This window comes from Ylistrum balloti, unplaced genomic scaffold, assembly GCF_031769215.1.
Source record: "Ylistrum balloti isolate Yb309-2 unplaced genomic scaffold, AGI_CSIRO_Ybal_v1 Utg369790, whole genome shotgun sequence".
Taxonomy (NCBI): domain Eukaryota; kingdom Metazoa; phylum Mollusca; class Bivalvia; order Pectinida; family Pectinidae; genus Ylistrum; species Ylistrum balloti.
In genome coordinates this window covers 481,031-508,987 of record NW_026781974.1, presented here as the reverse complement: position 1 = coordinate 508,987, position 27,957 = coordinate 481,031, and the positions used below count along the sequence as shown (strand labels likewise).

At 34.0% G+C, this 27,957-nt stretch overlaps 1 protein-coding gene across 1 annotated transcript; it reads left to right on the top strand.

Annotated features, from left to right (window-relative positions):
- Nucleotides 1-402: 402 nt before the first annotated feature.
- On the top strand, nt 403-26,308 carry LOC132544287 (propionyl-CoA carboxylase alpha chain, mitochondrial-like). Its single transcript, XM_060207862.1, has 23 exons — nt 403-486; nt 2,444-2,539; nt 3,185-3,301; nt 5,622-5,735; nt 6,482-6,535; nt 7,440-7,608; nt 8,235-8,313; nt 8,804-8,906; nt 10,354-10,448; nt 11,157-11,239; nt 11,749-11,886; nt 12,260-12,333; nt 14,446-14,520; nt 15,260-15,328; nt 15,790-15,865; nt 16,653-16,763; nt 18,744-18,846; nt 20,232-20,334; nt 20,832-20,930; nt 21,485-21,538; nt 21,653-21,793; nt 22,635-22,712; nt 23,948-26,308. The coding sequence occupies exons 1-23, from the start codon at nt 403-405 to the stop codon at nt 24,029-24,031; spliced, it is 2,199 nt and encodes a 732-aa protein (XP_060063845.1). The 3' UTR covers nt 24,032-26,308.
- The last annotated feature ends 1,649 nt before the right edge of the window (nt 26,309-27,957 follow it).

Sequence of the window (27,957 nt, the reverse complement as noted above, 5' to 3'; positions counted from 1 at the left end):
CTTTGTCAATATGGCCGACATTTTCCGGTGATTCCACTTTCACATTACCAAAAAACATCAACTACGTGTCATACCTTGGTTTCATACAAGGACCACTCTGCGACCTGCAATATCTGGACTGAACAGTATCATCTGCGGAACAATTTGAAAATAAAAGTCCTGTAGAGCCATAAATACATATGACAGAAAGATGCAGCGATATTATGGTAATGAGATAATCTCGTACCTGTAAATTTTAACGAGAATTCTATTTTCTCGTTTAATTTTCTAGATATTCAAAAGTTCTCACAAAAATATAAATTATTATTGAAAACTTGGATCCTTAAAGACAATAACTATAGTAAGATAATGTCATTTGCTTTCTCGCACTCCTGTGAGTTTCCTGCAGTCCGGCGAACAAACATGGCGGCCTCCGTCTGTTTTCGATTGTCAAAGTCGAAAGGACTTTTATCGACAGCGACTTCGTCAAGAACCTGCGGATGTCAGGTACAATTATAGGCTAATTTAATTACGAATAACCATTTTGCTTCAGGTGCAACGTTTAAAATGTGTTTTATTTCATCACATTTTGTACATTATTGAAACATATGAACAAATAATTCTGTAGCCAGTGTAGGTGATGTGGTATCAAGGATACCAGACGCTTCGCCCCCAATACATTGCTACGACATTTCGCATCCGCTTGCGACGTTTCGCCCCACTGTCAAATTAAAAAATGGCGTTTCAACCACAGAACAAGCTATAAAATTGCTGAACAATCTGATTTTATTTCATTTAACAGGTTGTGCACAACTCCTCCTATGGGTAATAAGTCCAGCTTTTTTTCTATCCATTTCTTCTTTTCATTGTGCACATTTTGTCCCTCTCAAACATGACATAAACTTCACTAAGTTGCAGTAGGTCATTACTTGGTAGATTTGAAGGATAACATTAGTTACGGCTTTGAGTACAAATATCGGTTACTTACTCAAATTCAGGGTCATTGAAAACACACGAATTTCAGTTGAAAAATTGCAATAAAAGGAGGCATCATTTCAATTTTTTAAAATCATTTGTATCATGTTTTTGTCTATGCTGTGAGAAATGCAATATGCAGTAAATAAACAGAAAACATGGTTTTGGTCATGACTTTGAATCAATCAGCTATTTGTTAAGTGTTATGAGTAAGGCCGTGCCTGGAAAGAGTGAAGCTTATATGACATTCTGTTGAAAATATCAAATAAAAATAATACATAGATATTTTGGGTAGCTGGTTAGTGCTTAAAAATATGAAGAGACCTGGGCATGGATGCTCCTTGCATTTTCAATTCCGAAAGAATTTTTCTCTGTTGTATTAATTCCTGTAATGTAGACATGTTGATTGTATGGAACTTCTCCCATATAATGTAATACAAACAATCTCACAGTATTAAAGTGTTCTCAGTTAATTGCTATCATAAGTAATGTTATCATTTTCGTTGTCTTTTAACAGGGCTCTCACGCCCCATTTTGGGACTGGGGCCTGGGGCCCTTAGAATTGGGAAAGATACTATTTTGCATTGGGATTCGGCCCCAAATCTGGCAGATCGAGAGCCCTGTTTTAATATGGGATCTTTTTTCATGACCTGAGGGAAACAAAATTGATGATCTGGTATTTTGTTGATTGTTTAATGGGCAGTTGACTTCTGTCCTTTGACATAAATGTACAACATAGAATTATTGATTAAGTATAAACATCTTACTTTTATACATAATTTACCAAACATAACATATTAAGAACAAGGGAGACTTGATATTTATGTCAGTTATTACCTGCCTTTCAAATACCTTTAGAACATGAATATAAATATAAAGTTAACCTGATGTGGTATTTTGTTTGTCATGTGATGGAGAATTTGATTTCAGTCTTCAACACAAAAGTACAACATGAGAATTATTGATCAATAGCAATTATTTTATTTTCATACGGTTTTGAGTAGACATACATATAGATAATAAAAAAGAGCCTATATGTCAAATATACATAGATTAAAAAAGTAAACCTGGCATTGTGTCAATTCTGTTCATTTCATTTTACTGCAACTTGTCTAAATCTACAGTTAAATATTTTCCCTTTAATGTTATATCCAATTTATTATCGATTATGTTGTAACGTCTTTGTGCATATCTTAATGAAGCCAACCCACCTATACGACTTGACATTTGTAGCCTACCTTCAGTGTAAATGTTTCTTACTCAGATATAATGCAAATATAGACTTCAAGATTCAGATGTCACCATTTCATCTAGCTTCAGTCTGGATTTGCTAGTTTTCAATGTGCTAGTCAACTTACTCAAACTAATATACAAACTAATCAAAGAAGGAAACTGATCAAATATCAGAACAGAGTTGCTTCCCCATATACATAATTAGACATCTCATTGACAAGTGATTACATAAAATTAACACATTATTTGCTTGCAGTTCTCCTGGAGACTTTTCAACCGAAACCTCAGTACATCTACAGCACTGCAATCAAAGGACTTATATTGGAATGACAGAGCTGATCCCAATGAGAAGGTATGTTGGTCTTACATTGGGTGCATACATATTATGTATTAAGTAAGTAAGGATTGCTATACATTGTTGATTAGTCAGATTTCACTGTTAACATCAGTTTCTACAGAAAACTATTATTTATGAACGAGAGAATCTCGCTTTAATCTGGGGAAAATATTGGTATTTTTTAAAAATTTGATTCATTTATCTATTTAATTGATAACATTATATATGCAGTGTGTATATCTTCATAAAATGTACTTGATATTTTTTTGCCCTGTTTTACTCTGGTTGCTTTAAATTTCTACTTACCCTGTACAATCCACGAAGCATTAAAAAAACATTGTACATATTGTACACAACAATATACATATGAACACCTTGTCCTAAGTTACTGGTTACTTCTTTTCTTGATTTCAGGTTAGCAGTATTCATATTGTTTCATAGGATATATTTGATGATATCTCATATAAAACAATCTCTGTCCACCATTGAATTGAAATTATACGCCACTTTGTTATCCTTCTGATATTGCTGTATTCATGTTTAGAGTAGAATTTTAAAAATTAAAATTTTATAAATATCATTTATCAACAGAGCTGTCACTAAAGTTCATCAATTTGATACATGAAGAGATCTTTTTGATATATTTCAATTTTTTTTCAGACTTTTGATAAGATTCTTATTGCCAACAGAGGAGAAATAGCATGCCGTGTCATTCAAACTTGTAAACGCTTGGGTATCAAGACTGTTGCTATACACAGTGATGTGGATTCAAGATCAGTAAGTCATTGATGATTGTCATTTTCTGTCTCGCTCATTATGTCTTTTGCGTCTAACATATACCACCTGAAACATTTGATGTTGTTGTCACTGCTTTGAGGGAGATTGAACATTTGATGCTGTTGTCACTGCTTTGATGAGATAGAACATTTGATGTTGTTGTCACTACTTTGAGGGAGATTGAACATTTGATGTTGTTGTCACTGCTTTGAGGGAGATAGAACATTTGATGTTGTTGTCACTACTTTGAGGGAGATTGAACATTTGATATTGTTTTCACTTTTGAGGGAGATAGAACATTTGATTTGTTGTCACTGGGACAATGAGATAGAACATTTGAACTGAGGGAGATTGTTTGATGTTGTTGTCACTGCTTTGAGGGAGATTGAACATTTGATGTTGTTGTCACTGCTTTGAGGGAGATTGAACATTTGATGTTGTTGTCACTGCTTTGAGGGAGATTGAACATTTGATGTTGTTGTCACTGCTTTGAGGGAGATTGAACATTTGATGTTGTTGTCACTGCTTTGAGGGAGATTGAACATTTGATGTTGTTGTCACTGCTTTGAGGGAGATTGAACATTTGATGTTGTTGTCACTGCTTTGAGGGAGATGAACATTTGATGTTGCTTTGAGGGAGATTGAACATTTGATGTTGTTGTCACTGCTTTGAGGGAGATTGAACATTTACTTGTTGTCACTGCTTTGAGGGAGATTGAACATTTGATGTTGTTGTCACTGCTTTGAGGGAGATTGAACATTTGATGTTGTTGTCACTGCTTTGAGGGAGATAGAACATTTGATGTTGTTGTCACTGCTTTGAGGGAGATTGAACATTTAATGTTGTTGTCACTGCTTTGAGGGAGATTAAACATTTGATGTTGTTGTCACTGCATTTTGGGAGATTGAACATTTAATGTTGTTGTCACTGCTTTGAGGGAGATTAAACATTTGATGTTGTTGTCACTGCATTTTGGGAGATTGAACATTTGTTGTTGTTGTCACTGCTTTGAGGGAGATTAAACATTTGATGTTGTTGTCACTGCATTTTGGGAGATAAAACATTTTATATTTTTTTCACTGCTTTGAGGGAGATTAAACATTTGATGTTGTTGTCACTTATTCAAGAGACAATAAACATTTGATGATGTCTATGCTTTGAGGGACAATGAACATCTGATGCTATTGTCACTTCTTCAAGGGACAATGAACATCTAATGTTGTTGTCACTGCTTTGAGAGACAAGGAACATCTTGTGATGTTTTTTTTTGCATCCTGTGATAAATTGTTACAATTGTTGAAAACTGCATTATGTAAGCTATACTGCTGAATATTAAGACGAGTGTGATGTTTTTTTTTCACCAGTTTTGGACTAGATGTCCTTGATTGGGAATATCAGCATGTTTAAGGATTCAGTAAACCTGTGTCATATCTGCCTGAAGTATTCAATGTTCAAAGTAGGCAATCCAATTGTTTTTAGTCTTTCTGGAAAACTTTCACCTACAAATATTGTCGCTCTCCTTTGGACTTGTTCTAATGTTCCAATGTCTTTTTTGTAGTAATTATAGTTACTGCTGTTGCATATTAAAGTCACAGTCGAGCAAGAGATTTGTTCAAGTTTAAAAACATATTTTTGTCTCATTTTTGTTGTTACCTGTAGAACATGATTTCTTCACATCAATTTATTATCTAGAGTAAAACCCAGTCCTTTTTTTGGTGACAAAATCTATGTTATCATTGTCAATATTTGGTGGGTTTGCATCAGTTTTCCCAGGTGAAGATGTTTACACTTTGTAGCATTAACTTGCAGTTGACCGACTGTTCATGTACATCGTTGATATCCTGCTGGAAGTTCGTTTTGTCCTCTTCAGTATTTGTGATAGCTGATGTATCATCAGCAAATTGATCCAGTGCACAATTAACAACTTCTGGCAAATCATGATATATAAATCATCATAGCCTAGGCTGCTCGTTGCACTCCTTTTAGGAAGTCAAACACATTACACAGGGTAATGCATTAACCAGGTTAAACATAGGAAATACCTTGGGAGAACTATTGAATAGAGACATTTAGACATTGTGACTTTTTTTGAAAAAATGATGCATTGAGACAGATTTAACTATAAAGTTGCATGTATTACTTTGTCATGTGATAGAATGGTTTTGGTAATAATTTTGAATAAGATATTAAAACATATGCATCATTTTCAATCATTTACATTTGCATAATTGTATATCAAAAATGAAGAGACAACATACAAAGTATTTTAGGCAGTTATGCTATCAGATGGTATAAATATTTTTCCTTTCTTGTCTGTAGGTACACACACTCATGGCTGATGAAGCTGTCAATGTTGGCCCTGCTCCTACTAGCCAGAGTTACCTCAACATGGATGCCATTCTGAAGGCTGTGAAAGACACTGGTTCTCAGGCAGTGAGTAAAGTTACCAGTACAGCTTTAGTCTGTAATGACTACTTTCTGACATACCTATGCAGTGTAATCATAACAAAAAACAAACATTCAGGTATTAGGTTGCTGTCAAGTAAGTTGCTGAAATAGTTGGACTGGCTGAATCTGCAGGAGAAATGCCATTTCACAGATTGGAATGGAGGCTGGACTGCAGAATATATCTAGCATAAGGAGTTGAGGGGGTCAGCTATACCTGTTCAAAATTAACTGGCTGAATATAATTAGTTTTCTCATTTTTGCATAAAGAAGGTCAATGCATACACATATTTCTTGAAATGTTATGATATTTAGTACAGATTTTAATAGAAAATGAAAAAGAGGGATGTTATACTTAAAATGGTGATTTTCACCAAAATGATATCATTTAGTAATATCGGAGCTGTATTAACGTCATTGCTATTAACTTTACTAGACTAGGTATTGGTAGAAAAATGAGATAAACTGTAAAATCATCAATTTTGTGGGGATTTTATTTCCATGACTTTGTGGGTGCTCTTAATCAATAAATCCATATGTCTAAGTGTAGTTAAATTTTGTATTAGTAAAATGATAGAGCTATAATTATCCACAAACCATATAAAGTGTCTAGGAAACATGTTTTTTTTGAAAACCATGAAAATTTGCCGCACGAAAATATATGATTTCACAGAAGATAAGAATTATTCTCTGTTACATCGTTTCATGGAAGTTTGATTTTTCTTTGGTTATAGGTTCATCCTGGGTATGGGTTTTTGTCAGAAAACACAGTGTTTGCTGCCAAACTGGTAAGTTTTGATAATTTGGAATTTGTTAGGCTAAGTAATATTGGTTATTGCATTCTAATTTCAGAAATCATTCTTTGTTTTATCAATTAGGCTGAACAAGTTTTTAGTGCTGGCTGTAATGAGGTCTTTTGATATAAAGTTTAAACACATGTTATAAATAGAGGAACTTACATGCATGTCAATGATTTGATATGTCACGAGACTTGCGAGTGATGTATCAATCATTTAATGTGTTTCATTAATACCATATTACATTGAATTGTGTGTAAAATTCTGTTTATCATAAAACCAGTATTCCTGAGAAACAACTGTATACCCCAAAATCAGTCTTTCTTAAATTTTATTTTAGCAGGGACTGTACATTTTGTCACTTTCTGATAAATCAGTTAAACCTGAAATTAATTTCCGACAGATTTGTGTTAACAGGGATAGTATGTTTTGTCACTGCCATGACAATCACGTGATAGTATCAAGACATGACATCACAATAATGTCTTATGATATTCATGAAATGTCTTTATAACATGACACAACAGGCCTGTTGTGTGATTAATTCAGTGTTTTAAAGAGTTGCTGTTTCTGGTAAAAACTGATTTTAATGAATAGTAGTACTTATGAATAGTAGTACTTTAATGAATAGTAGTACTTTAATGAATTTAAATGTTGTTGGGTAGTGCTATATTAAAAGTTTTTTAAGTTTATAGAGAAATAATATATCAGTACAAAGTGTAAATATCCATCAAGCTAGGCGAGTTAGCCCCATGAACAGACTCAATAAAGTTTACAGAAAAATATAATGTATAAGGACATGGTGTATATCCCATAGACTACCTGGCCTCATGGTTTATACTCTAATGCAAATATTCTTGTTGCCTGATATATGATTTTATCATTGTTGTTTCAGGCTGAAATTGGAGTTGAGTTCATTGGTCCTAGCAGCAGCTCAATTCATGCTATGGGGGATAAAATTGAGAGCAAGAGAATTGCGACCAAAGCTGGCGTGAATATGATTCCAGGACACGACGGTGAAGTTGATGATGTTGATGCTTGTGTCAAATACGCCAATGAAATAGGTAAAAAATATTGTACAGTGATGACATAAAGGCACTAATACTGTTAGAGAAACCTGATTTAGTATAATCCATCATATGGCTTAATGAGCCCATAATAACTTTCAAATTCCAAGAGTTCCACACTCTATTTACATATCTTCTCTACACCTTTGACATATATCATCTGATTGTTTTAGAAAAAAATTCTGACCTGTGCAAGGTTGATATCATTCCCTTGAAGTTTACAGTAGCACTACACTGAAACCAAAGCCACACAGTTTGTTTATATTACTACCTGATTCCCTATGTTTATCAAAGAAGTCACGGGTGTGGATATGATTCCAGACCAATGATCCTGTATCACCTTAAAGGTGGTATGTTCATGATCTCCCATTTCCCTTTCATGGATTTGAAGGATTCAGAGAAAATATGTGCATACAGAACAGAAGATACAAATTTTGAAGATTTCATGATAATTTTATTCTGTCAATCATCTTGAAAACTCAAGCCCATTGATCCATTGATTTTACTCTATTTTAAGTGTTACAATAATTAAAACATGGTGAGTGACACAGGTATATATGCCTCTAGACTTGTATTCTCCAGTATGGTATGTTGATGTTGACATCTTTACGTGATTATATCAGGATATCCGGTCATGATCAAGGCATCAGCTGGTGGTGGTGGAAAAGGCATGAGGATTGCATGGAATGATCAGGAGGCAAGGTAAGTTGATGATGAGGAGGATACCGGGGGAACCTAGAGAGAAGGGAGGTCAGTGGAAAGGTGATGGTGAGGAGGAGGTTTGTCTAGAATGTATAGCTGGGGACAGACACAGGCTGTACCTAGAGTGATGGGGAAGCAAGGACAATGAAAAAGGTGGTGGTAAGGAGGAGGTTTGTGTAGAATGTATAGCTGGGGACAGACACAGGCTGTATCTAGAGTGATGGGGAAGCAAGGACAATGAAAAAGGTGGTGGTGAGGAGGAGGTTTGTCTATAACTTATAGCAGTGGACAAATACATAGTGCACATTCAATGTAGAGAGTCTTGAGGAGGTGAGGCTATAGATATTTACACAAGAGAAGGGAAGGTACTATTTGTTTATCATAAAAACAAAAAAGGAGTTTTAAAAAAATGAGAAAGTTTAGAAGCAAGTGAACAAAGACGTTTGATGAAAAATGACAATAACAACTTTACATGTACTTTGACTTTCAGAGATGCTTACCGGTTGAGCAAGCAGGAAGCTTCATCCAGCTTTGGCGATGATAGGATGTTGATTGAAAAATTTATAGATAACCCGAGACATATAGAAGTCCAGGTAAGTAACATGTTGCACAAGAACTGAAAAATAACATTAATCATGCCTGACATACATACTCAGATTTTCAAGGTATTACTATTTTTAGGTCATCTGACCTGAAGTGTCAGGATGTCCTCTAGCCATCGTGTTTTGTCTGTTATTGCCTGCCATACGCTGTTTGTAAACTTTCCATTCAAATGACTTCCTCTTAAATAATAATAATAAGTTTTGTTAATATGAATGACCCACTTTCTAGGTCATATGAGTCAAATATGTTAAAATTTTTACACTAATTCTTCTCTATAACCAAAAAACCCAGGCTGCCAATATTGGGCCTGTAGTATGCTGGAATGAAGGGTTACAAGGTTTGTTAAAACAAATTAAGTTGATCTACTTTCAAGGTCACAGGGGTCAAATATTTTTAATAGATACTTTGTTAAAATGAATGACTTTTACTTACTTTCAAAGTCACAGGAGTCAAATGTGTTAAGGTCTTCAAACGACATCTTCTCAAGAAACAAAAGGTTCATGGTATTGATACTGGGCCTTCAGCACACTAGGCTACCAAGTTTGTTAAAATTAATTACCTTGACCCAGGGATTTGGGATGAAGGGCTACAAAGTTTGTTCATCTTGACCTACTTTCAAGGGCACAGGGGTCAAATGTGGCGAAATGTGTAAGCAACTTCTCAATAATGAAATGGCCATGGGCCTTGATAATGGGCATATAGCATGCTTTTTCAACACAATATGTTCTGAGTAATGGCATTAGTGTAGTGCATGTATAAAGAATAAAATTTCTGGTTTGTGAAAAATGTTGTTATGCATCAACCAATGTCTTCTATGTAAGCTGTAGTGTAGTTGGTCAATTCATTTTTAGGCCTATTTGCATCTTTCATATATAGATCTTTATCGTCAGATGACCCTTTAATGCCCTTTGGGCCTTTTGATCTAAAACTAAGGTCAAATGCATTAATATTTTGAAAAGAATAAAAAAAGATGTGATGTAAATAATAAAAAACAAGGTGACGACTATATGCTCTCTGAAAATTTTTGGGTAGCATAATATATGTAATATTAAACCACTTGGGTACAGCAATAAATTGATATAAGGGTTCAATCTAATGGATAACCTGTGATCGCTTTCTAGGTCTACGGAATATACATTATAAATCCTAAAACTTGAAGAGTAAAGCTTTTTAATTCAATGGTCTCTGCTAATACTCCTCATCACATGAGTCTAATACCTATTACAATTATAGTTTAAAACTATACAAAAACGATTTTGTAGTAGGCACAAAAAAAAGAAGACCCTGGAAATGTGATCTATAATTTATCTTATAAACTTAAAGGAGTTTATGTATGACCTAGGAGCTATTGTTTACCTCAAACATGTAATAGAATGAGAAAAGATTGCTTTCATGTTTGTTTTAAGTATTGAGAGACATGCTTTCATTGTCAATCAGGTTTTGTGTGATAAACATGGAAATGCATTGTGGCTGAATGAGAGAGAGTGCTCCATACAACGTAGAAACCAGAAAGTCATCGAGGAAGCTCCAAGGTAAGGTCTAAAAATACCATGAACCTCACTGACTCTGTATCTTTTAGCCTACCTTAAAGTTATTAGTGAATTTTCAGGCAAGGACCTTTAAGTTTTTACATGTATTTCTATATAATTGTTATCCTTTATCCTGTAAAAATAAACTTTAATTTAAAAATAAGGAATTAAAAGGATTTCATGGGCGACATAGAAGATAAAAAAAGAACTCCTGTCACACCTACTCTGTCTGTTTTTGCACCATTTAGCAGGAGAACGTGTTGTTTTTATAGGCCTAGGTCTTATCTTAAATGAAATTTTCCAATCTTTAAATTTTGATGATGTCATTTTTGGAATAATTGGCACCAGATACATGATTATTTCATTGCTTGCTACAAAACTTTAAGCGAGCAAATTTAATGTCCATTTATATTACAAAATTTCAATTAAAATTAATAATCACTATTCACTTTTCAAAGATAACAACACAATCCAGAACTACCATCATAAAAATATCAGCATCCTAGCTAACATATATAATTATATACTACAGCATTTCAATACATCCAGTGAATCGGTAACCTGGCAATGGTGACTCTATGCTGATTTCATTAACCCCTCTATTCTTTGATTAGGCAAGCTAAAAACTTAAAAAAAATCATGTTAAGAAATTGGTGCATGTATGACCATTAGAACAGTGTAAAATACTTATAGTTGAATTTATTGTTACAGCACTTTCCTTGATCCAGACATGAGGCGAGCTATGGGAGAACAAGCCACACAACTGGCAGCAGCAGTGGGATATACATCTGCAGGTAACAATGTGAAGTTTTTCATAGTTGTGTGAAAATTACTTATTATAATTGAAAAGTTTTTGAATATTCAAGGTTAGTATTATAGATATGGTGTGGATTCTTGATTGTTTAGTATCTTATACCCAATTTCTTGTTGTCTCAGTAAGTCCCTTGTCCATGTCAAGGCTTAGGGTTAAAGTTAGGATTGAAATAAAACTTTATTTATTTTACAACAATTGTGAAACAAAATTGTTGGCCGGGATGGAAACATGCAAGGGGTTTTACTGTGGGAGGAAACCAGCATACCCATGGGGTTGGGCAGGTGACCCCATACCTTTAGGTCCGTTCCAGGAATTAAACCCCTGATGTCTAGGTGAAAGGTGAGTGTGTTACTACTGTGCCACCCGACCGCCCAGGCTTAGGATTGAGGAATGGAGGGTGGGAGGGGGGGGGGGGTTCCATTGATTTATGCTCTGGATAGGTCACTGATTTAAAAAGAATTGTTTGTTATTAAAAACTTTTAACATTAGGTACAGTGGAGTTTCTTGTTGACTCAAAGAAGAACTTCTACTTCCTGGAGATGAATACCCGCCTTCAAGTTGAGCATCCTATTACTGAGTGTATTACAGGCATTGATCTCGTCCATCAGATGATTCGGTCTGCTAAAGGTAAACACAATCCATAGCTATTACTCCTGGATCAGGTATCTGAGATTTAAAATGAATGTTTTAGAAATTATGATATGAATAATTCTTAATAAGATCTGTACAGAAAGTTTCAACCCTTATCAGAATTAACTTGAATAATTTTTTGGGGGGTAATTAGCCATTCACATAGTTTTCGGTAAGGATCCATAATAGAAAAGATGATCAAAATTAATCTTTACAATTTAAACCACATCGGCCAATCAAACATGACATTTCAAAATGACATCAATTTTTTATCCTATGTGGTGATAACATAATACACTTGGCTTGAAAATGCTTGTTTCATAGGGAATTAAATCATTAAGGAATACCATGAATAATGTACTTGTTTCAGGGCACAAGTTACTCCACAAACAGTCAGACATCCCAATAGACGGCTGGGCATTTGAATGCAGAGTTTACGCTGAGGTATACTCTTTTACATTATGTTAATTAACAGTATTTTTCTAATGAAGAAAAAAAAAATATATATATATATATAAAAGGTATATAACTGTATATATCTTGTGAAAAGCACAGAGAGACATAATTGCTTCTTAGTGAATGCCAGAGGTGTGAGTTTATTACAGATAATGAAAAGTTAGGGGTGAGAGTTTATTACAGATAATGAAAAGGTAGAGGTGTGAGTTTATTACAGATAATGAAAAGGTAGAGGTGTGAGTTTATTACAGATAATGAAAAGTTAGGGTTGTGAGTTTATTACAAATAATGAAAAGTCAGAGGTGTGAGTTTATTACAGATAATGAAAAGGTAGAGGTGTGAGTTTATTACAGATAATGAAAAGTCAGAGGTGTGAGTTTATTACAGATAATGAAAAGTCAGAGGTGTGAGTTTATTACAGATAATGAAAAGGTGAAAGATAATGAAAAGTCAGAGGTGTGAGTTTATTACAGATAATGAAAAGGTAGAGGTATGAGTTTATTACAGATAATGAAAAGGTAGAGGTGTGAGTTTATTACAGATAATGAAAAGTCAGGGGTGTGGGTTTATTACAGATAATGAAAAGGCAGGGGTGTGAGTTTATTACAGATAATGAAAAGTCAGGGGTGTGAGTTTGTTATAGATAATGAAAAGTCAGAGGTGTGAGTTTATTACAGATAATGAAACGTCAGGGTTGTGAGTTTATTACAGATGATGAAAAGGTAGAGGTGTGAGTTTATTACAGATAATGAAAAGTCAGAGGTGAGAGTTTATTACAGATGATGAAAAGTCAGAGGTGAGAGTTTATTACAGATAATGAAAAGTCAGAGGTGAGAGTTTATTACAGATAATGAAAAGGCAGGGGTGTGAGTTTATTACAGATAATGAAAAGTCAGGGGTGTGAGTTTATTACAGATAATGAAAAGTCAGGGGTGTGGGTTTATTACAGATGATGAAAAGTCAGAGGTGTGAGTTTATTACAGATAATGAAACGTCAGGGTTGTGAGTTTATTACAGATGATGAAAAGGCAGGGGTGTGAGTTTATTACAGATAATGAAAAGTCAGAGGTGTGAGTTTATTACAGATAATGAAAAGTCAGGGTTGTGAGTTTATTACAGATGATGAAAAGGTAGAGGTGTGAGTTTATTACAGATAATGAAAAGTCAGAGGTGAGAGTTTATTACAGATAATGAAAAGGCAGGGGTGTGAGTTTATTACAGATAATGAAAAGTCAGGGGTGTGAGTTTATTACAGATAATGAAAAGTCAGGGTTGTGAGTTTATTACAGATGATGAAAAGTCAGGGGTGTGAGTTTATTACAGATAATGAAAAGTCAGAGGTGTGAGTTTATTACAGATAATGAAAAGTCAGGGGTGTGAGTTTATTACAGATAATGAAAAGTCAATGGTGTGAGTTTATTACAGATAATGAAAAGTCAGGGTTGTGAGTTTATTACAGATAATGAAAAGTCAGAGGTGTGAGTTTATTACAGATAATGAAAAGTCAATGGTGTGAGTTTATTACAGATAATGAAAAGGCAGGGATGTGAGTTAATTACAGATAATGAAAAAACATCATGATAGGACTTCATTCCAAGCACTGGCTTTAATTGCCTGTTTATGCACAATGAGTTTAACTTGGGTTGTCTTTCCTATACCAGAAACAAATCATTATAGGTGATTTATATCGACATTTGGATTTGTTCAAAATATGGAGGAAGTTGCAATTCAGTATTGTAAATTAAGATATTTTTGTGGGGCGCAAATTTCATGTTAGTTATTAATTTTTTTAATAACTATTTTGAGGACACAAAGTACTCAATAAATCTGCATGAACTAACATAAGCTCTTTTGAAATTGATTCATGGTCCTTTGAATTTGTGGATTAAAAGGTATCCACATATTCATTGAAAATAAATTTCCTGTAGAAAAAAAAATTACAGTAGAAAGGGGAGGGAGAAAAGTGATGTCACAAATAATATGACTCCCTCCATGTATTTGTATTCCTAGAATAACGAAAACTAACATGTAGATATTCATATGAAAAATGGCCAATTATGTATCATGTGTTTTTTTATCTCTTGAAATTAATGTTTTTAGGATCCTTATAAAAGCTTTGGTATGCCGTCTATTGGTAGACTGACCAAGTACATGGAGCCAACATATATTGACAAGGTAGGTGACTGTTAAAAGCATTGGTTAGAATTTATTGAAGATTTATACTTTTCTGTGTCTTTGATCGTTTTCCCAGTGTCCAGGTTATACCACAGTAGTGACACACAAACACAAAATTTATCACACCACAACACTTGTACAAAAAACATTTACCACCACGGCAATATATGCATTGTACCACACTGATTGCTGCATTAACACAATGAAACACCATGCTAGGACAAAGGATGAAAAGCATTAATAAATACCAGGACTGGAGACCTCAAAGGAAAACATCCCTGTCTGTCCAGGAAGCAGGTCAGAGGGATAGGTCCAGTAGACAGATTATGTATTTTTGTAGATTTTACAGTAAAAGCACAGTATCAAAAGATACTTATTTTGGTGCAGCAAAATCTTAGTGCAATATCAATTTCAACAAATAAACACATTGATAAAATTGCACATTCACAATCATTTCTGTAAATGCACTTGATTTAGCACATTGAAATTTTATCACTTAATTACTTTTGGTAAATTAGCATGATGATCTTTTTGCACATCCCACAATAATTGTTATATAAAAAGTATACTGAAACAGTAATAATGTTTTAGCACTTTGCACCATATTTAGCATGGAAAGTGCTAAAATAGGATTAGCACTAAAATATGTACATTTAATGTAATGAATTGTCATACATAACTTGATATTTTGACAATTTTACCTGAAGAATAATGTTTCAATGTTCTGTTGTTTTACCAGGTGCGATGTGACAGTGGAATCAAAGAGGGCAGTGAAATCAGTGTTTACTATGACGCCATGATTTGTAAGGTAAAATATCCTTAATGAATGTTAATGATGATTGAATAATAAACATTAATTAGTGTTTATAGAGATTTGCATGTTAAAGATTGTTCCACAGTAGAAAACATTGTGTAGATATCTTCTATCCAAAGTGACCCTATACATTAACTCTAATCCTATTGGAACTTAATACAACATATGAATCAGTGATGACGGTAAAACTAGACACTATTGACTTGATACAACATATGAATCAGTGATGATGGTAAAACTAGACACTATTGACTTGATACAACATATGCATCAATGATAACAGTAAAACTAGACACTACTGACTTGATACAACATATGAATCAGTGATGATGGTAAAACTAGACACTGCTGACTTGATACAACATATGAATCAGTGATGATGGTAAAACTAGACACTATTTACAGGTGTATTGTTTACTCACCTGACTGACTATATTCATTCTATGTATCAACAGCTGGTGACCTATGGTAAAACTAGACAAGAAGCTTTGGATGTGATGGTGAATGCTCTGGACAACTATGTGATAAAAGGTAGAGTATTCTCTAATGTTTAAAATTTCTATTTAAGTGTTTGTAATTAGATAATAACAATGAAAATTGAGAGATCAACAGATTGAAAAATGAAGGGATATGTAATTAACCTTCAGTGAGTAAGCTCTGTGCTTCATTGTCTATATATTTACCCATCATCTTGTGGTCATGTGACACACTGTACAATACAAACTGGCAATACAAAGCAAGGTCTCAGTCTTAGTAAATTTTATATAATGGTCCTTTACCCATCATGTTGAGGTCATGTGACACACTGTACAATACATACCAGGGATGTAAAGCAAGGTCTCAGTCTTAGTAAATTTTATAGAATGGTTCTTTACCCATCATGTTGAGGTCATGTGACACACTGTACAATACATACCAGGGATGTAAAGCAAGGTCTCAGTCTTAGTAAATTTTATAGAATGGTTCTTTACCCATCATGTTGAGGTCATGTGACACACTGTACAATACATACCAGGGATGTAAAGCAGGGTCTCAGTCTTAGTAAATTTTATAGAATGGTTCTTGGCAAATTTTAGATTATATTTTAACTAAATGTTACAATTAGAAAGGTATGACCAGTGATAAATTTGTGCTGTGTTAAGAGTTGTGAACATGTGTAAACACCTTATTTGGAGATGAACACTATTATTTGTTTATAGGTGTAAAACTATTGATTGTAAGTGCAAATACTATTCTTGGTTTGTGGATGTAAGTAATTTTGTTTGTAGATGTGGAAACTGTTCTTTGTAGGTAACTTAAAACTATTCTTTGTTTGTAGGTGTAACACACAATGTTCCTCTACTGAGAGATATTTGTACAGAGGAATCGTTTGTAGCTGGTGATATAAGTACTGATTACCTTCCCAAGATCTATCCAGATGGCTTTACAGGTAAATAATAATTACCTTCCCAAGATCTATCCAGATGGCTTTACAGGTAAATAATAATTACCTTCCCAAGATCTATCCAGATGGCTTTACAGGTAAATAATAATTACCTTCCCAAGATCTATCCAGATGGCTTTACAGGTAAATAATAATTACCTTGCCAATATCTATCCAGATGGCTTTACAGGTAAATAATAATTACCTTCCCAAGATCTATCCAGATGGCTTTACAGGTAAATAATAATTACCTTCCCAAGATCTATCCAGATGGCTTTACAGGTAAATAATAATTACCTTCCCAAGATCTATCCAGATGGCTTTACAGGTAAATAATAATTACCTTCCCAAGATCTATCCAGATGGCTTTACAGGTAAATAATAATTACCTTCCCAAGATCTATCCAGATGGCTTTACAGGTAAATAATAATTACCTTCCCAAGATCTATCCAGATGGCTTTACAGGTAAATAATAATTACCTTCCCAAGATCTATCAAGGTGGCTTTACAGGTAAATAATAATTACCTTCCCAAGATCTATCAAGGTGGCTTTACAGGTAAATAATAATTACCTTCCCAAGATCTATCCAGATGGCTTTACAGGTAAATAATAATTACCTTCCCAAGATCTATCCAGATGCCTTTACAGGTAAATAATAATTACCTTCCCAAGATCTATCCAGATGGCTTTACAGGTAAATAATAATTGCCTTCCCAAGATCTATCAAGGTGGCTTTACAGGTAAATAATAATTACTTTCCCAAGATCTACTGGGATGTTTGTACAGGTAAGTAATAGTGACCTTCACAAGATCTAGTCAGACAGCTGTACAGGAAAGAATATGATTAACTTCCAAAGATTTGCCAAGATAGATTTACAGGTAAGTAATAATTAATTTCCCAATATCAAATTAGTTGGCTTTCCAAGTAAGTATTGTATCGTTTATTCTCTTTAAGCCTTATAGCTCAGAAGTATAACAGTCAAATACATAAGAATGCATTGTACATTGTACAATATAAGGCTGTTAAAGCACATGCAAAATATTCAGATACTATATAAAAATTTACCTACATTGTACAAGATGAGAAGAAATAAAGATAGACCGGCAGACAGTTAACTAAAGGAGTACAATAGAAGAGCAATTATTATTTTAATTGTGCCAGATAATATTATTTTACAGGAGGTAATTGACAGAAGATACATGATAAATAAACAATACACATTAGGCTCAAAGTATTGAATGTAGTAATGAACTAGATTGTAAATATTTGCCTTGATAACAAAGTTCTTTTCTATTACATACTCTCAGTATCTTCACAGCTACAATTAAGAACAGAATTAAGAAGAAAAATCTAATTCATATTCAACATTTAAAGCTAGATTGTTACAAACTTTGGGAGTATTATATATATGTTTACATCCTTGATCATGAATAGTAAGTAGAGTTAAAGGATAAAGTAACATCAAAGTACTTAATATTATCAACATTTTCTATTTCACTGTTTTCAAAGTAAATTCTGTCATTTGCACAAACTCTACAGCCATTTTGGGATACATTTTTTTTACTTGTTCTGTTATTTCATAATTATGGTGATGGAATACATTTCTTTGGTAAATTAATTAACTGTGGTTTTACTGAAGAGTTGAACCTCAAAATTACTCTCAGTGAAATAAAAATAAAAACATTGATGAGTTGGTTTTCAGTAATAAATTATGTTGATTGTGTCGTTGTTTAATTTTGCAGAACCAATATTTAGTGATTGTTCTGGTTTTCTTACTTCACAGATATTATATTTACATGTGTGTAATAACACATATTCCAAAATTTGTATTTTCTATGAATATTTAATTTCACACTTTCATTAATGACAGCAAAATGAAACAGTATCACCATCTCTATACCACTTAATCTCTGTCTTAAGATACCTACTTGTTTGTTTTTTATTTTCTCTCACACTTACACACCTTTATACTTTGTTTGACAGGGAAGCAGTTAAGTGCCATTGAAAACAGTAATCTTGCTGCCATGGCAACCATCATCTTCATCAAGGACCAAATTGTATCTCGTAATTTCTTAAATCAGACCAGGTACGATATATGTTCTATACAACATTGAGATTCCTTATTACCTCGTAATTTCTTAAATCAGACCAGGTACAATATATGTTCTGTACAACATTGAGATTCCTTATTGTTATAAACTTAAAATTTTATTGTACAATAATGGGATTTCTTTTTGGTTACAAGCTTACCCTGACTTTTAATTCTAATGTAAAAAATTATATTCCTTGTTGTTAAAAAATTTACCAGTACTTTCACTTTACAGCAGTAAGGTTCCCTTGTTGTTTTAATCGTTATCGGTCTTTCTGCATGAATTAAATTTTAAATAACTTTGATTTTCCTGGTATAAAATATGAAGGAAAATTTAAATTGAGGGAAATCTTTTTTTCCTTCTGAAGATATAATGACTGTATATGTACAAATTTTAAATTCAAATCATACTGTCATCTTGTTTATGAGTTTGTGTTACCATTGTTCTACAGTCTTTTCTTGCAAATTATTTTAAGAATTCTAATGCAGTTACTAAACATCACCTCTCATTATTTGGTTCACCTTGCTTGAAAGGCTAAGTGTCCTTATTGTGTGGTGTGATGTCTGTTGTCAACTTTTCAACCAATATCATGATAGCAAGTGGTAGACACTGCTGATGGACTTTAAATAACCTGCTTGCCATGTTTAAATTCAATGGAATAGTGGCACGGTTCAGAAAATACACATGTACTACTTGACGCTATTCTAAAGTTATGTAATGTATGAAAATTATGAAATTTATCTACTAATGGGGCTGCTGCACCTCTTCTACAAGATTTTGACTTTTATTTTGATCACTTTGGATTTTCTTTAGTCACCTCCTAGACTTCAAATTTTAGGCCCATAGCATCACTGATGAGTCCTAGAAGGACGAAATAGTTGTATGCAGTTTAATTCATTGTTTGGCTCTACTGTATCTCATTCTATATTATGAAAACGTGTTATGCACTTGTGTGTCTTTTGTACAGTATCTAACTGATAGGTTCCTGAGCTGAAGCTCTTACATGTTTGTAAAAAGATAAGTCACGGAGGTCAAATTCATAAAAGCCTTCAAATGATGTCTTCTCATTAAACAAGACTTTGATGTGAAATGTTAAATGAAAATCATTGAATATCAGATGAGGGATACGGGCCCATCAAGCCTCTTTTAGCTTTCTATGATCACCATTGCAATAAACATTATATGGAACTTAATAAGTCACTCTATACAATCCTGATTTAGTACCTCATTTGCAAAATGCTTATAATAAATCTATTAATTTATCTATAGTTTATTTCATATATCAATTTTGTTATTCTTGATTTTGTATATTGATTTATTGTTAATTTCACATATAAATTTATTTAGAAAATAAAATAAGAGTATTTATGATTTTTTTAAGAATGTCCATGTCATCAGACCCGTCTACAGTATGGTCACTTAGTGTCCAGATTGGTGGTCAATCTGTTCCAGTTTCTGCCTCTTGTGGTGGTGGCTACATTACGGTATGTTAAAATTATAAAATGTTGAAATGTAGTGTTGTAATGAAATGAGACTTTAAAAATCTGAATAAAAAAAAATACCTTGCAGTATGTTGATTTTCACAGAATTTCATGAGCATATATATATAGTGCCCCTGTGCAAAAGTGCAACCATTTCTTTGTCCCGTGGAGGTCAAAGGTCAATACATTCACACCTTCCTTTTTATTTGTCTTTGCCTGAACCATCTTTCTCTTTACTGCTTCTCTGTACCTGAGGGATAGCTAACAGATTGTAACTTGTAAATATTTAGGTGTGAACACACACTATTATTAAAATGTCACAGAATTTTTAAGTTTTTTCGAAATACATATGTAGTCAAAATCATTATATCATTTTGGGACACAGCAGGGGCTTTGTAAACATATTTTACCCTTGAAATGATTTTATTTATTTCCAGTGAAAAACATTAAGGATTTCATTTTTTTCTGTTAATAAACACTGACTTGTTGCTGTTCACCAGGTGGATTGTAACGGACAAACTATGTCTATACTTGATAATCTCGATTTCTCCTCTCCTCTGCTCGAAGTCATCATCAATGATCAGCCAACAGTCATTCAGGTAAGAATGATGTAATATACAACCACATTCTAATGTAAGAGAGATATCTTGTCAATAAGAATTAGGCGTGGACAAATTCTAGAAATCAAAAATCTTCCTAGTATCTCCACAGTTCTGGGACTGTATGCATATCACACATATCATCCAAATATACGATCTGCAGATCAAAACATAAATGTTAGCACGATTCTTCTTAGTTGTATAGACACCCAACAAACCATTTCTATTGTTTACATGGAATGAAATCGCATGAAAGCTCCCACACATACTTAATAGATTTAAGTACTGAATAGTTGGTAGCAAAGATGGAGTGAAATAAAATACAGGTTTTTGAAATAAAGAATTTGATCATTAAAATCAAATGCATTTAAAGGGAGGGTTTGGTTTTCTTAGGTCATTTGAGTTGAAGATATCAATATCTTTCAATGATTTCTGATGTCTTGAAAGTCCAAAGGCCAGTTAAAATAGGGATTAAACAAAGCTGACTCACGATCTTCAAAACTGATGTTAATTAAAATTTTGCATTAAATGTTGATACTTTTATTTTCAAACAGTTAACACAAAGACTTGGAGCTGGAAAATACAAGCTGCGCTACCTCGGCACCGTGGTAAGTGATCTAAACTCAATCATTTAACCTCTGAGATGTCCTTCTCGATACTGTTTTCTGGAACTTGAAGTCTGTTTAATACAGTTGAATATCCAATGGCCTTTCATGTTGTAGTTCCCTGTGACCGTGATGGATACGTTTGCCAGTGAAATGATGAAGTACATGCCTGAGCGGGTGCCCGACGATCTCCCTACCATGGTCAATGCCCCAATGCCTGGAGTCATCAAGAGCATTGCTGTGGAGGTTGGCCAACAGGTGGGAATATTTGTATTGTAAACTAAAGTCACTTTAGTGTAAGAGGTTGAAAAGGTTTGATTGGTTGAACCTGAAAGAAAAACAACGGGTCCAGGTCAGTACCAAGTTGGTCAGTTGAACTTTCTGTATGTTGGATGGGGTTAGATGTTTGTGTGCAATACTAACTGGCTGCATATTGTTAGTTTTCTAAATTTTTATCATGAAACCGGGTCGTGAAGTACGAGTTAAAATAAAACACGCTTTGTTATTGGTTAATCGACAACAGATTCAGTAATTCTGCATTCTTAGCTTTAAATAAAATTTGTCACATATTTGACCAGTACTGATGCATTCTTTTGTCATGGAATGATTCCATGCTACCTGGCCTATCTCAATTGGATAGCACAAAAGTGGTCAAATGATAATACATACTGTATTTACAGCAAGTCATTGCAGGGAATTAGTATTGTTCTTCAGAGCCTTGATTTTTATATTTCAAACTGACCTTTGAATTATTGAGTGGAGAAAAAATTCTCACATTAGCTTAGTTTGATAAAGACGGTGGTCGGGTGGCGTAGTGGTAACGCACTCGCCTTTCACCTAGCTGACCGGGGTTCGATTCCCGAAACGGACATAAAAAGGTAAGGGTTCACCTGCCCGACCACGTGAGTTTTCCCCGGGTACTCCTGTTTCCTCCCACAGTAAGACCCCTCGCACACTTACATCGGGGCCATCAAGAGTGATTAGTATAAGTTGACATAACTTGTTTCGCAATTGTTGTAAAATATATTATATCATATTATATAAAGATGGTTGATGAAACTTGTTTCATGATTGGTATAAAATTATTTCATATTTAAAGATTGGTGAAGGCCAGGAGGTTTGTGTCCTAGAAGCCATGAAGATGCAGAACAGTTTAGTAGCTGGTGTGACTGGCAAGGTAAGAGGTGTTATTTGTTGGAAAAACATATTTTTGTGAGAGAAATATGGGCAGTTATGCAATTTTAACTAAAAAATCAATAGTGCTTTTTTTTATAACTGATATTTGACAGTGCTGTGATTTAAGCTATTTCAGTAACACTCACTTGACCTTTGGACTCCAAAATGTGTCACTTATATACACGGTTTTCCTGTCCATGACTTCTTAGCAAATTATTGATGAAATTCTATTGGTGGTTCCCCTTTACAAAACCTGGAGTCCTGGGGTGGAATAGAGTTTTTACCTGGAGTAGCTCTATACAAAACCTGGAGTCCTGGTGTGGGATAGATTTTTTACCTGGAGCAGCTCTATACAAAACCTGGAGTCCTGGGGTGGGATAGATTTTTTACCTGGAGCAGCTCTATACAAAACCTGGAGTCATGGGGTGGGATAGATTTTTACCTGGAGCAGCTCTATACAAAACCAGGAGTCCTGGGTGGGATAGATTTTTTACCTGGAGTAGCTCTATACAAAACCTGGAGTCCTGGGGTGGGATAGATTTTTTACCTGGAGCAGCTCTATACAAAACCTGGAGTCCTGGGGTGGGATAGATTTTTACCTGGAGCAGCTCTATACAAAACCAGGAGTCCTGGGTGGGATAGATTTTTTACCTGGAGTAGCTCTATACAAAACCTGGAGTCCTGGGGTGGGATAGATTTTTTACCTGGAGTAGCTCTATACAAAACCTGGAGTCCTGGGGTGGGATAGATATTTTACCTGAAGTAGCTCTATACAAAACCTGGAGTCCTGGGGTGGGATAGATTTTTTACCTGGAGTAGCTCCGTACAAAACCTGAAGTCCTGGGGTGGGATAGATTTTTTACCTGGAGTAGCTCTATACAAAACCTGGAGTCCTGGGGTGGGATAGATTTTTTACCTGGAGTAGCTCTATACAAAACCTGGAGTCCTGGGGTGGGATAGAATTTTTACCTGGAGCAGCTCTGTACAAAACCTGGAGTCCTGGGGTGGGATAGAATTTTTACCTGGAGCAGCTCTGTACATAACCTGGAGTCCTGGGGTGGGATAGGTGCTTTACTGGATTATCCCTAATATTTTGCCATTTGAATTTAAAATTTGACTGGTGCTGTTGTTTCACTTAGAAAATTTGACTGGCGCTGTTGTTTCACTTAGAAAATTTGACGGGTGCTGTTGTTTCACTTAGAAAATTTGACCAGTGCTGTCATCTTTTCTCCACAGGTTAAGAAGATTTTCTTCCAACAGGGAGCAACGGTTGATGAAGGGGATCTCATTGTAGAACTGGAGGAGGAGATTAAAAAATGACTGGATTAAATATTTCATAATTTATATGGACATTTCAGATAAAAGAGAACAATGATTTTTTGTGATATTGATAAATCATAACACAAAACAATTATGATTGAGAGTCGAGATTGAAAGTATTTTGTGAGAAATGAAAACAAAGTTCTAAATTTAGTAAACTATGATGGGTTTACTTGATTATCAAGTCATGAGATATGGTCAGAAATTGGATGGAAAATCTGTGTTACGTTGATTGATGAGTAATCATGACTAGTTACCTCAGTATCAGGTTTTGGGTTGTTTACCAGTTTATACCAGACAGAGATTAGGAAATTATACTCTTCACTGAACAAATGACAGTAAGAAATTTAAACTGTATGGAATATCATGACACTGTTATTTTTGCACCTTTTTTGATTTTTTTTAATGAACATAAATTGAAGTCTATTGTTAGGCTTCATGCTAGCGAACCATGTGTAATATTGGTGACAGTGAAAATGTTTTTGATAAAGAATATACATTTATAATTAAATCTGTTTGATGATGTTACTGTTTGTTTTACTGCCAGGCTATGTACCTAGTGATATTTTTACAGTAGATTTAGTGAAGATACACACTGTACTGTTCCATTACATTGACACTTTCCATTACATCAAGGAGAGAAAATTTTCATATCAAGGAGTTGATGTATTCACATACTGGTTTTTATTTTTACATTAACATGTTTCTTATCTAAACTATTCATCTCTAAAGGAGTACAGGGGACCAAGAAAAAGATTTCTTGAACTATCCATGTCTTTGAATTATTCTGTGGTTCATCAAACCGTCGTAGCCGTCAACGGTAGTTAACAGCTGTATACTGAATACAGTTAGATCTGTCTATAAAGACCATCTAAGGGAGCAGAAAATGGTGGCTTCTATGTACAAGTGGTCTCTTCTATGGACAGGTAGTGATCTGTATAGGCAGGTGGCCTTTATATACAGGTGAACATTATGGAGGTTTAATTACTATGATTTCTGTTGCAATTAATAGTCTTTATATGCAGATATTTTTATGCAGGTGGCTTATATGGCGGGTTAAGTAGTAATATTTTTTTGATAAGGATGAATTTAACATGAAGGTTCTCTCCTTGTTGAACATTAATATAAAATTGTAAAAAATTTGTTGTTATGAAGTAGTTTTAATCTTGTGACAAAAGTACATGACTGGGATAGTTATAAATGGTGTTTATCATCAAGTAGAGTGGAACCTTACAAGGTTTCTGAAAATTTTTATTGAAAAAACAAAAGAACAAGGATACAAAAACCTGTACCTTGTTATACTGGTCCCCTTTAGTTATGCTAATACTGAACACTTGTGGAATAAACTGAAAAAAGCCTTGATGGGTAAAAAAAATGCTTGGTAATGCTATGCTGCAAATGACATTGCGTAATGACATCATTCTTCAAGATAACTTATAAAATATAAGACAATTGTATTAGTAGAACTATTGGTTATCAAATATAATGCGATAGCTGTGGTAGATATACCTTCCCTTGTTCGTTTTATGACTAGCTGACTCTTGATAACTCTCTTTATTTTGTTTACAAATGATATTAACTTAAACATGATTACCAACTATCAAACAAATTGCAAAGGATTTTCTATTTCCCAAGATCTATAACCTTGACTTCCCAACCCCTCCACCACTACCACCCAACCCCTCCACCACTACCACTCAACGCCATCTAAGAACTGTACCCGCACTCTTCATGGGTTTTTTGTTGAGTTAGTTGAACTTCCATTTATTAATAGTGTAATTATTATAGAGAGATGATGTATGGTATGATTGTATTTATCAATTCAGTGCTATGTATGTCAAGTGTACATAAACAGTGTGTTTTAAGAATGATTTGTATAAATCCTGTATATTTCCAGAGTTATGGATGAACCTCACAAAGTCATAACATCAACTAAGATTAACTGACAAGTGTCCTTATTAGGAAAGATTCAGGCTGTATTTGAAAGACATACCTGTAAAAATAAGCTGAAATGGCTTTAATTTTTGTCAGATTTTTGTACAACACAGAAAGTGTTAATGACATATAGTGCTGCACCTGAATTTTAGCAAAAGGAATGATAATAAAATTATTAATCCTAGTTGGAAATTTTTACCTGGTGGAGTGTCTGCTGACACTCATATTTTCACCCGCTAATTGTCTGTTTATTGAAAACATGTGATATTTGACATAATTCTTATGTTTTGAGAATATATCAACTTTTTTGTGGTGGAATAAAATACTTTTTAGAATTGTAAAGCATTTTTGTATTTCTTATGTTGTTTACCCTGCCCCTTTCCTTGCCACCTCCAATAGACACTAACAGCACTAACAAGCGATAGCCTGTTTCATTAATTATTGAAAGTTTAAAGAACTTGAAAGTACAGATAAACAAACATTGTTAGTGACAGTATGCACAACCAGAAAATACACATTACAAGTACCTTTCTATAAGATCCTAATGAAAATGATACATCAGTGAAAATGAAACAATTGTCTGTTGCACTGAAAACTTAATTCACATGAGTAAATTTCATATTTGCTTGAATAAATATGTTGCCAAATAATCACTGTACTATATATCATTATATACCTTATATACCATTGTTTTAACTAAGCAGTGACTAATGTAATCCAAATTGTTCAAGGTTTACTAGGCATTAAAGCAGGCCAGTGTAGGTTATCCTGTTGATATCAACACTCCTGACATCAGGCCGCTTGGCTATTTATTAGACTTTCTGTGAATGAGAGTCAACATCATCACCTGTCTTTGTAGTCCATACATCAAACATGAAAAATACAAACATTTTGGTTGTGTGAAAAAGAAAATCAAGAATTAGGGTGATGACATTGATGACGATATCCCTTAGCCATCTGCAGTAGTAGAGCGGTTGTAAATCAGGATGAGGGGGGACATAGATTGGTATTGTTACTACCTAATTTATGTAAAGAGTATGGCTAAGTCAACATGTTTTGATTTTTTAATTCATTCTATGGAGACCTTGTTTTCAGAATTTCTGTTTTAGTGTACATATTCTGATGAAGGTGTCAGTGTAGTTAAAGTTATACCCTGGCATCCTCACATCATAACTACTCGGAAGTCGTTTACATTGTAAAATGTAAATAGTTTAAACAAATGTAGTCTTAGAAATTGTGAAACTTTCATCATATTATGATACTGGTCAAAATTCTAAATTTGCTTGATATACCTATTGAACCATGGACATATGATAGATTCTTCACTCTCGCAAGTACCCAATTACCTGAATGGAAATGTCATTTACAAATACAATGCAAGTTACAAATTAGACAACGTGGTAGATGAATCACTTCAAAGTATGATTTTAGTATGTTTTTTTTTTTTAAATTTTCTCCCAGTAACTTTTAACAACTAACAAACCCATCAACATTTGTGGCTTATTTCTTCTACCTGTGATTCTTTGTCGACCCTGTACTATTTGTATTTGGTATCCTGTGGAAGCCTGTCTTCATACAACTCTGGTTGTCGGGAGGATGTTTAATTAACCCTAAACAAACAAATTACCTGATATAAGAACTAGTTTTCCCAAACATACGAAATTTTTAAATGTCTGAATATAAGAAAATAAGACATAGTTTTCAAAATTTTGCCATTGTTAACATTTCATGGCTGGAGAACCTGGAAATATTAACAGCCCCCCCCCATTACATAATTAACACATCTTTCATCTAGGATAAGAAACCTGTTGAACGTCTGACAGTATGTATTCAAATTTGCGTACCATAAACAGTTTACACACTCACAGTATACATCAAAAGATAGACTACCGGAAAGGTCACATCTTTAAAATTCTGCAAACTGATTGCAAACAAGACATGTTCGATTAAACATTATGGTCTTCTGTCGGCTGTAATTTACATCTTGTAAA

Excerpts from the sequence above, each read along its gene's own strand:
- LOC132544287 (XM_060207862.1), top strand. The coding sequence starts at position 403 with ATGGCGGCCTCCGTCTGTTTTCGATTGTCAAAGTCGAAAGGACTTTTA. Across the intron at positions 11,887-12,259 it reads GATGATTCGGTCTGCTAAAG|GGCACAAGTTACTCCACAAA; the intron begins GTAAACACAATC and ends TACTTGTTTCAG. Across the intron at positions 20,335-20,831 it reads GTGGTGGTGGCTACATTACG|GTGGATTGTAACGGACAAAC; the intron begins GTATGTTAAAAT and ends GCTGTTCACCAG.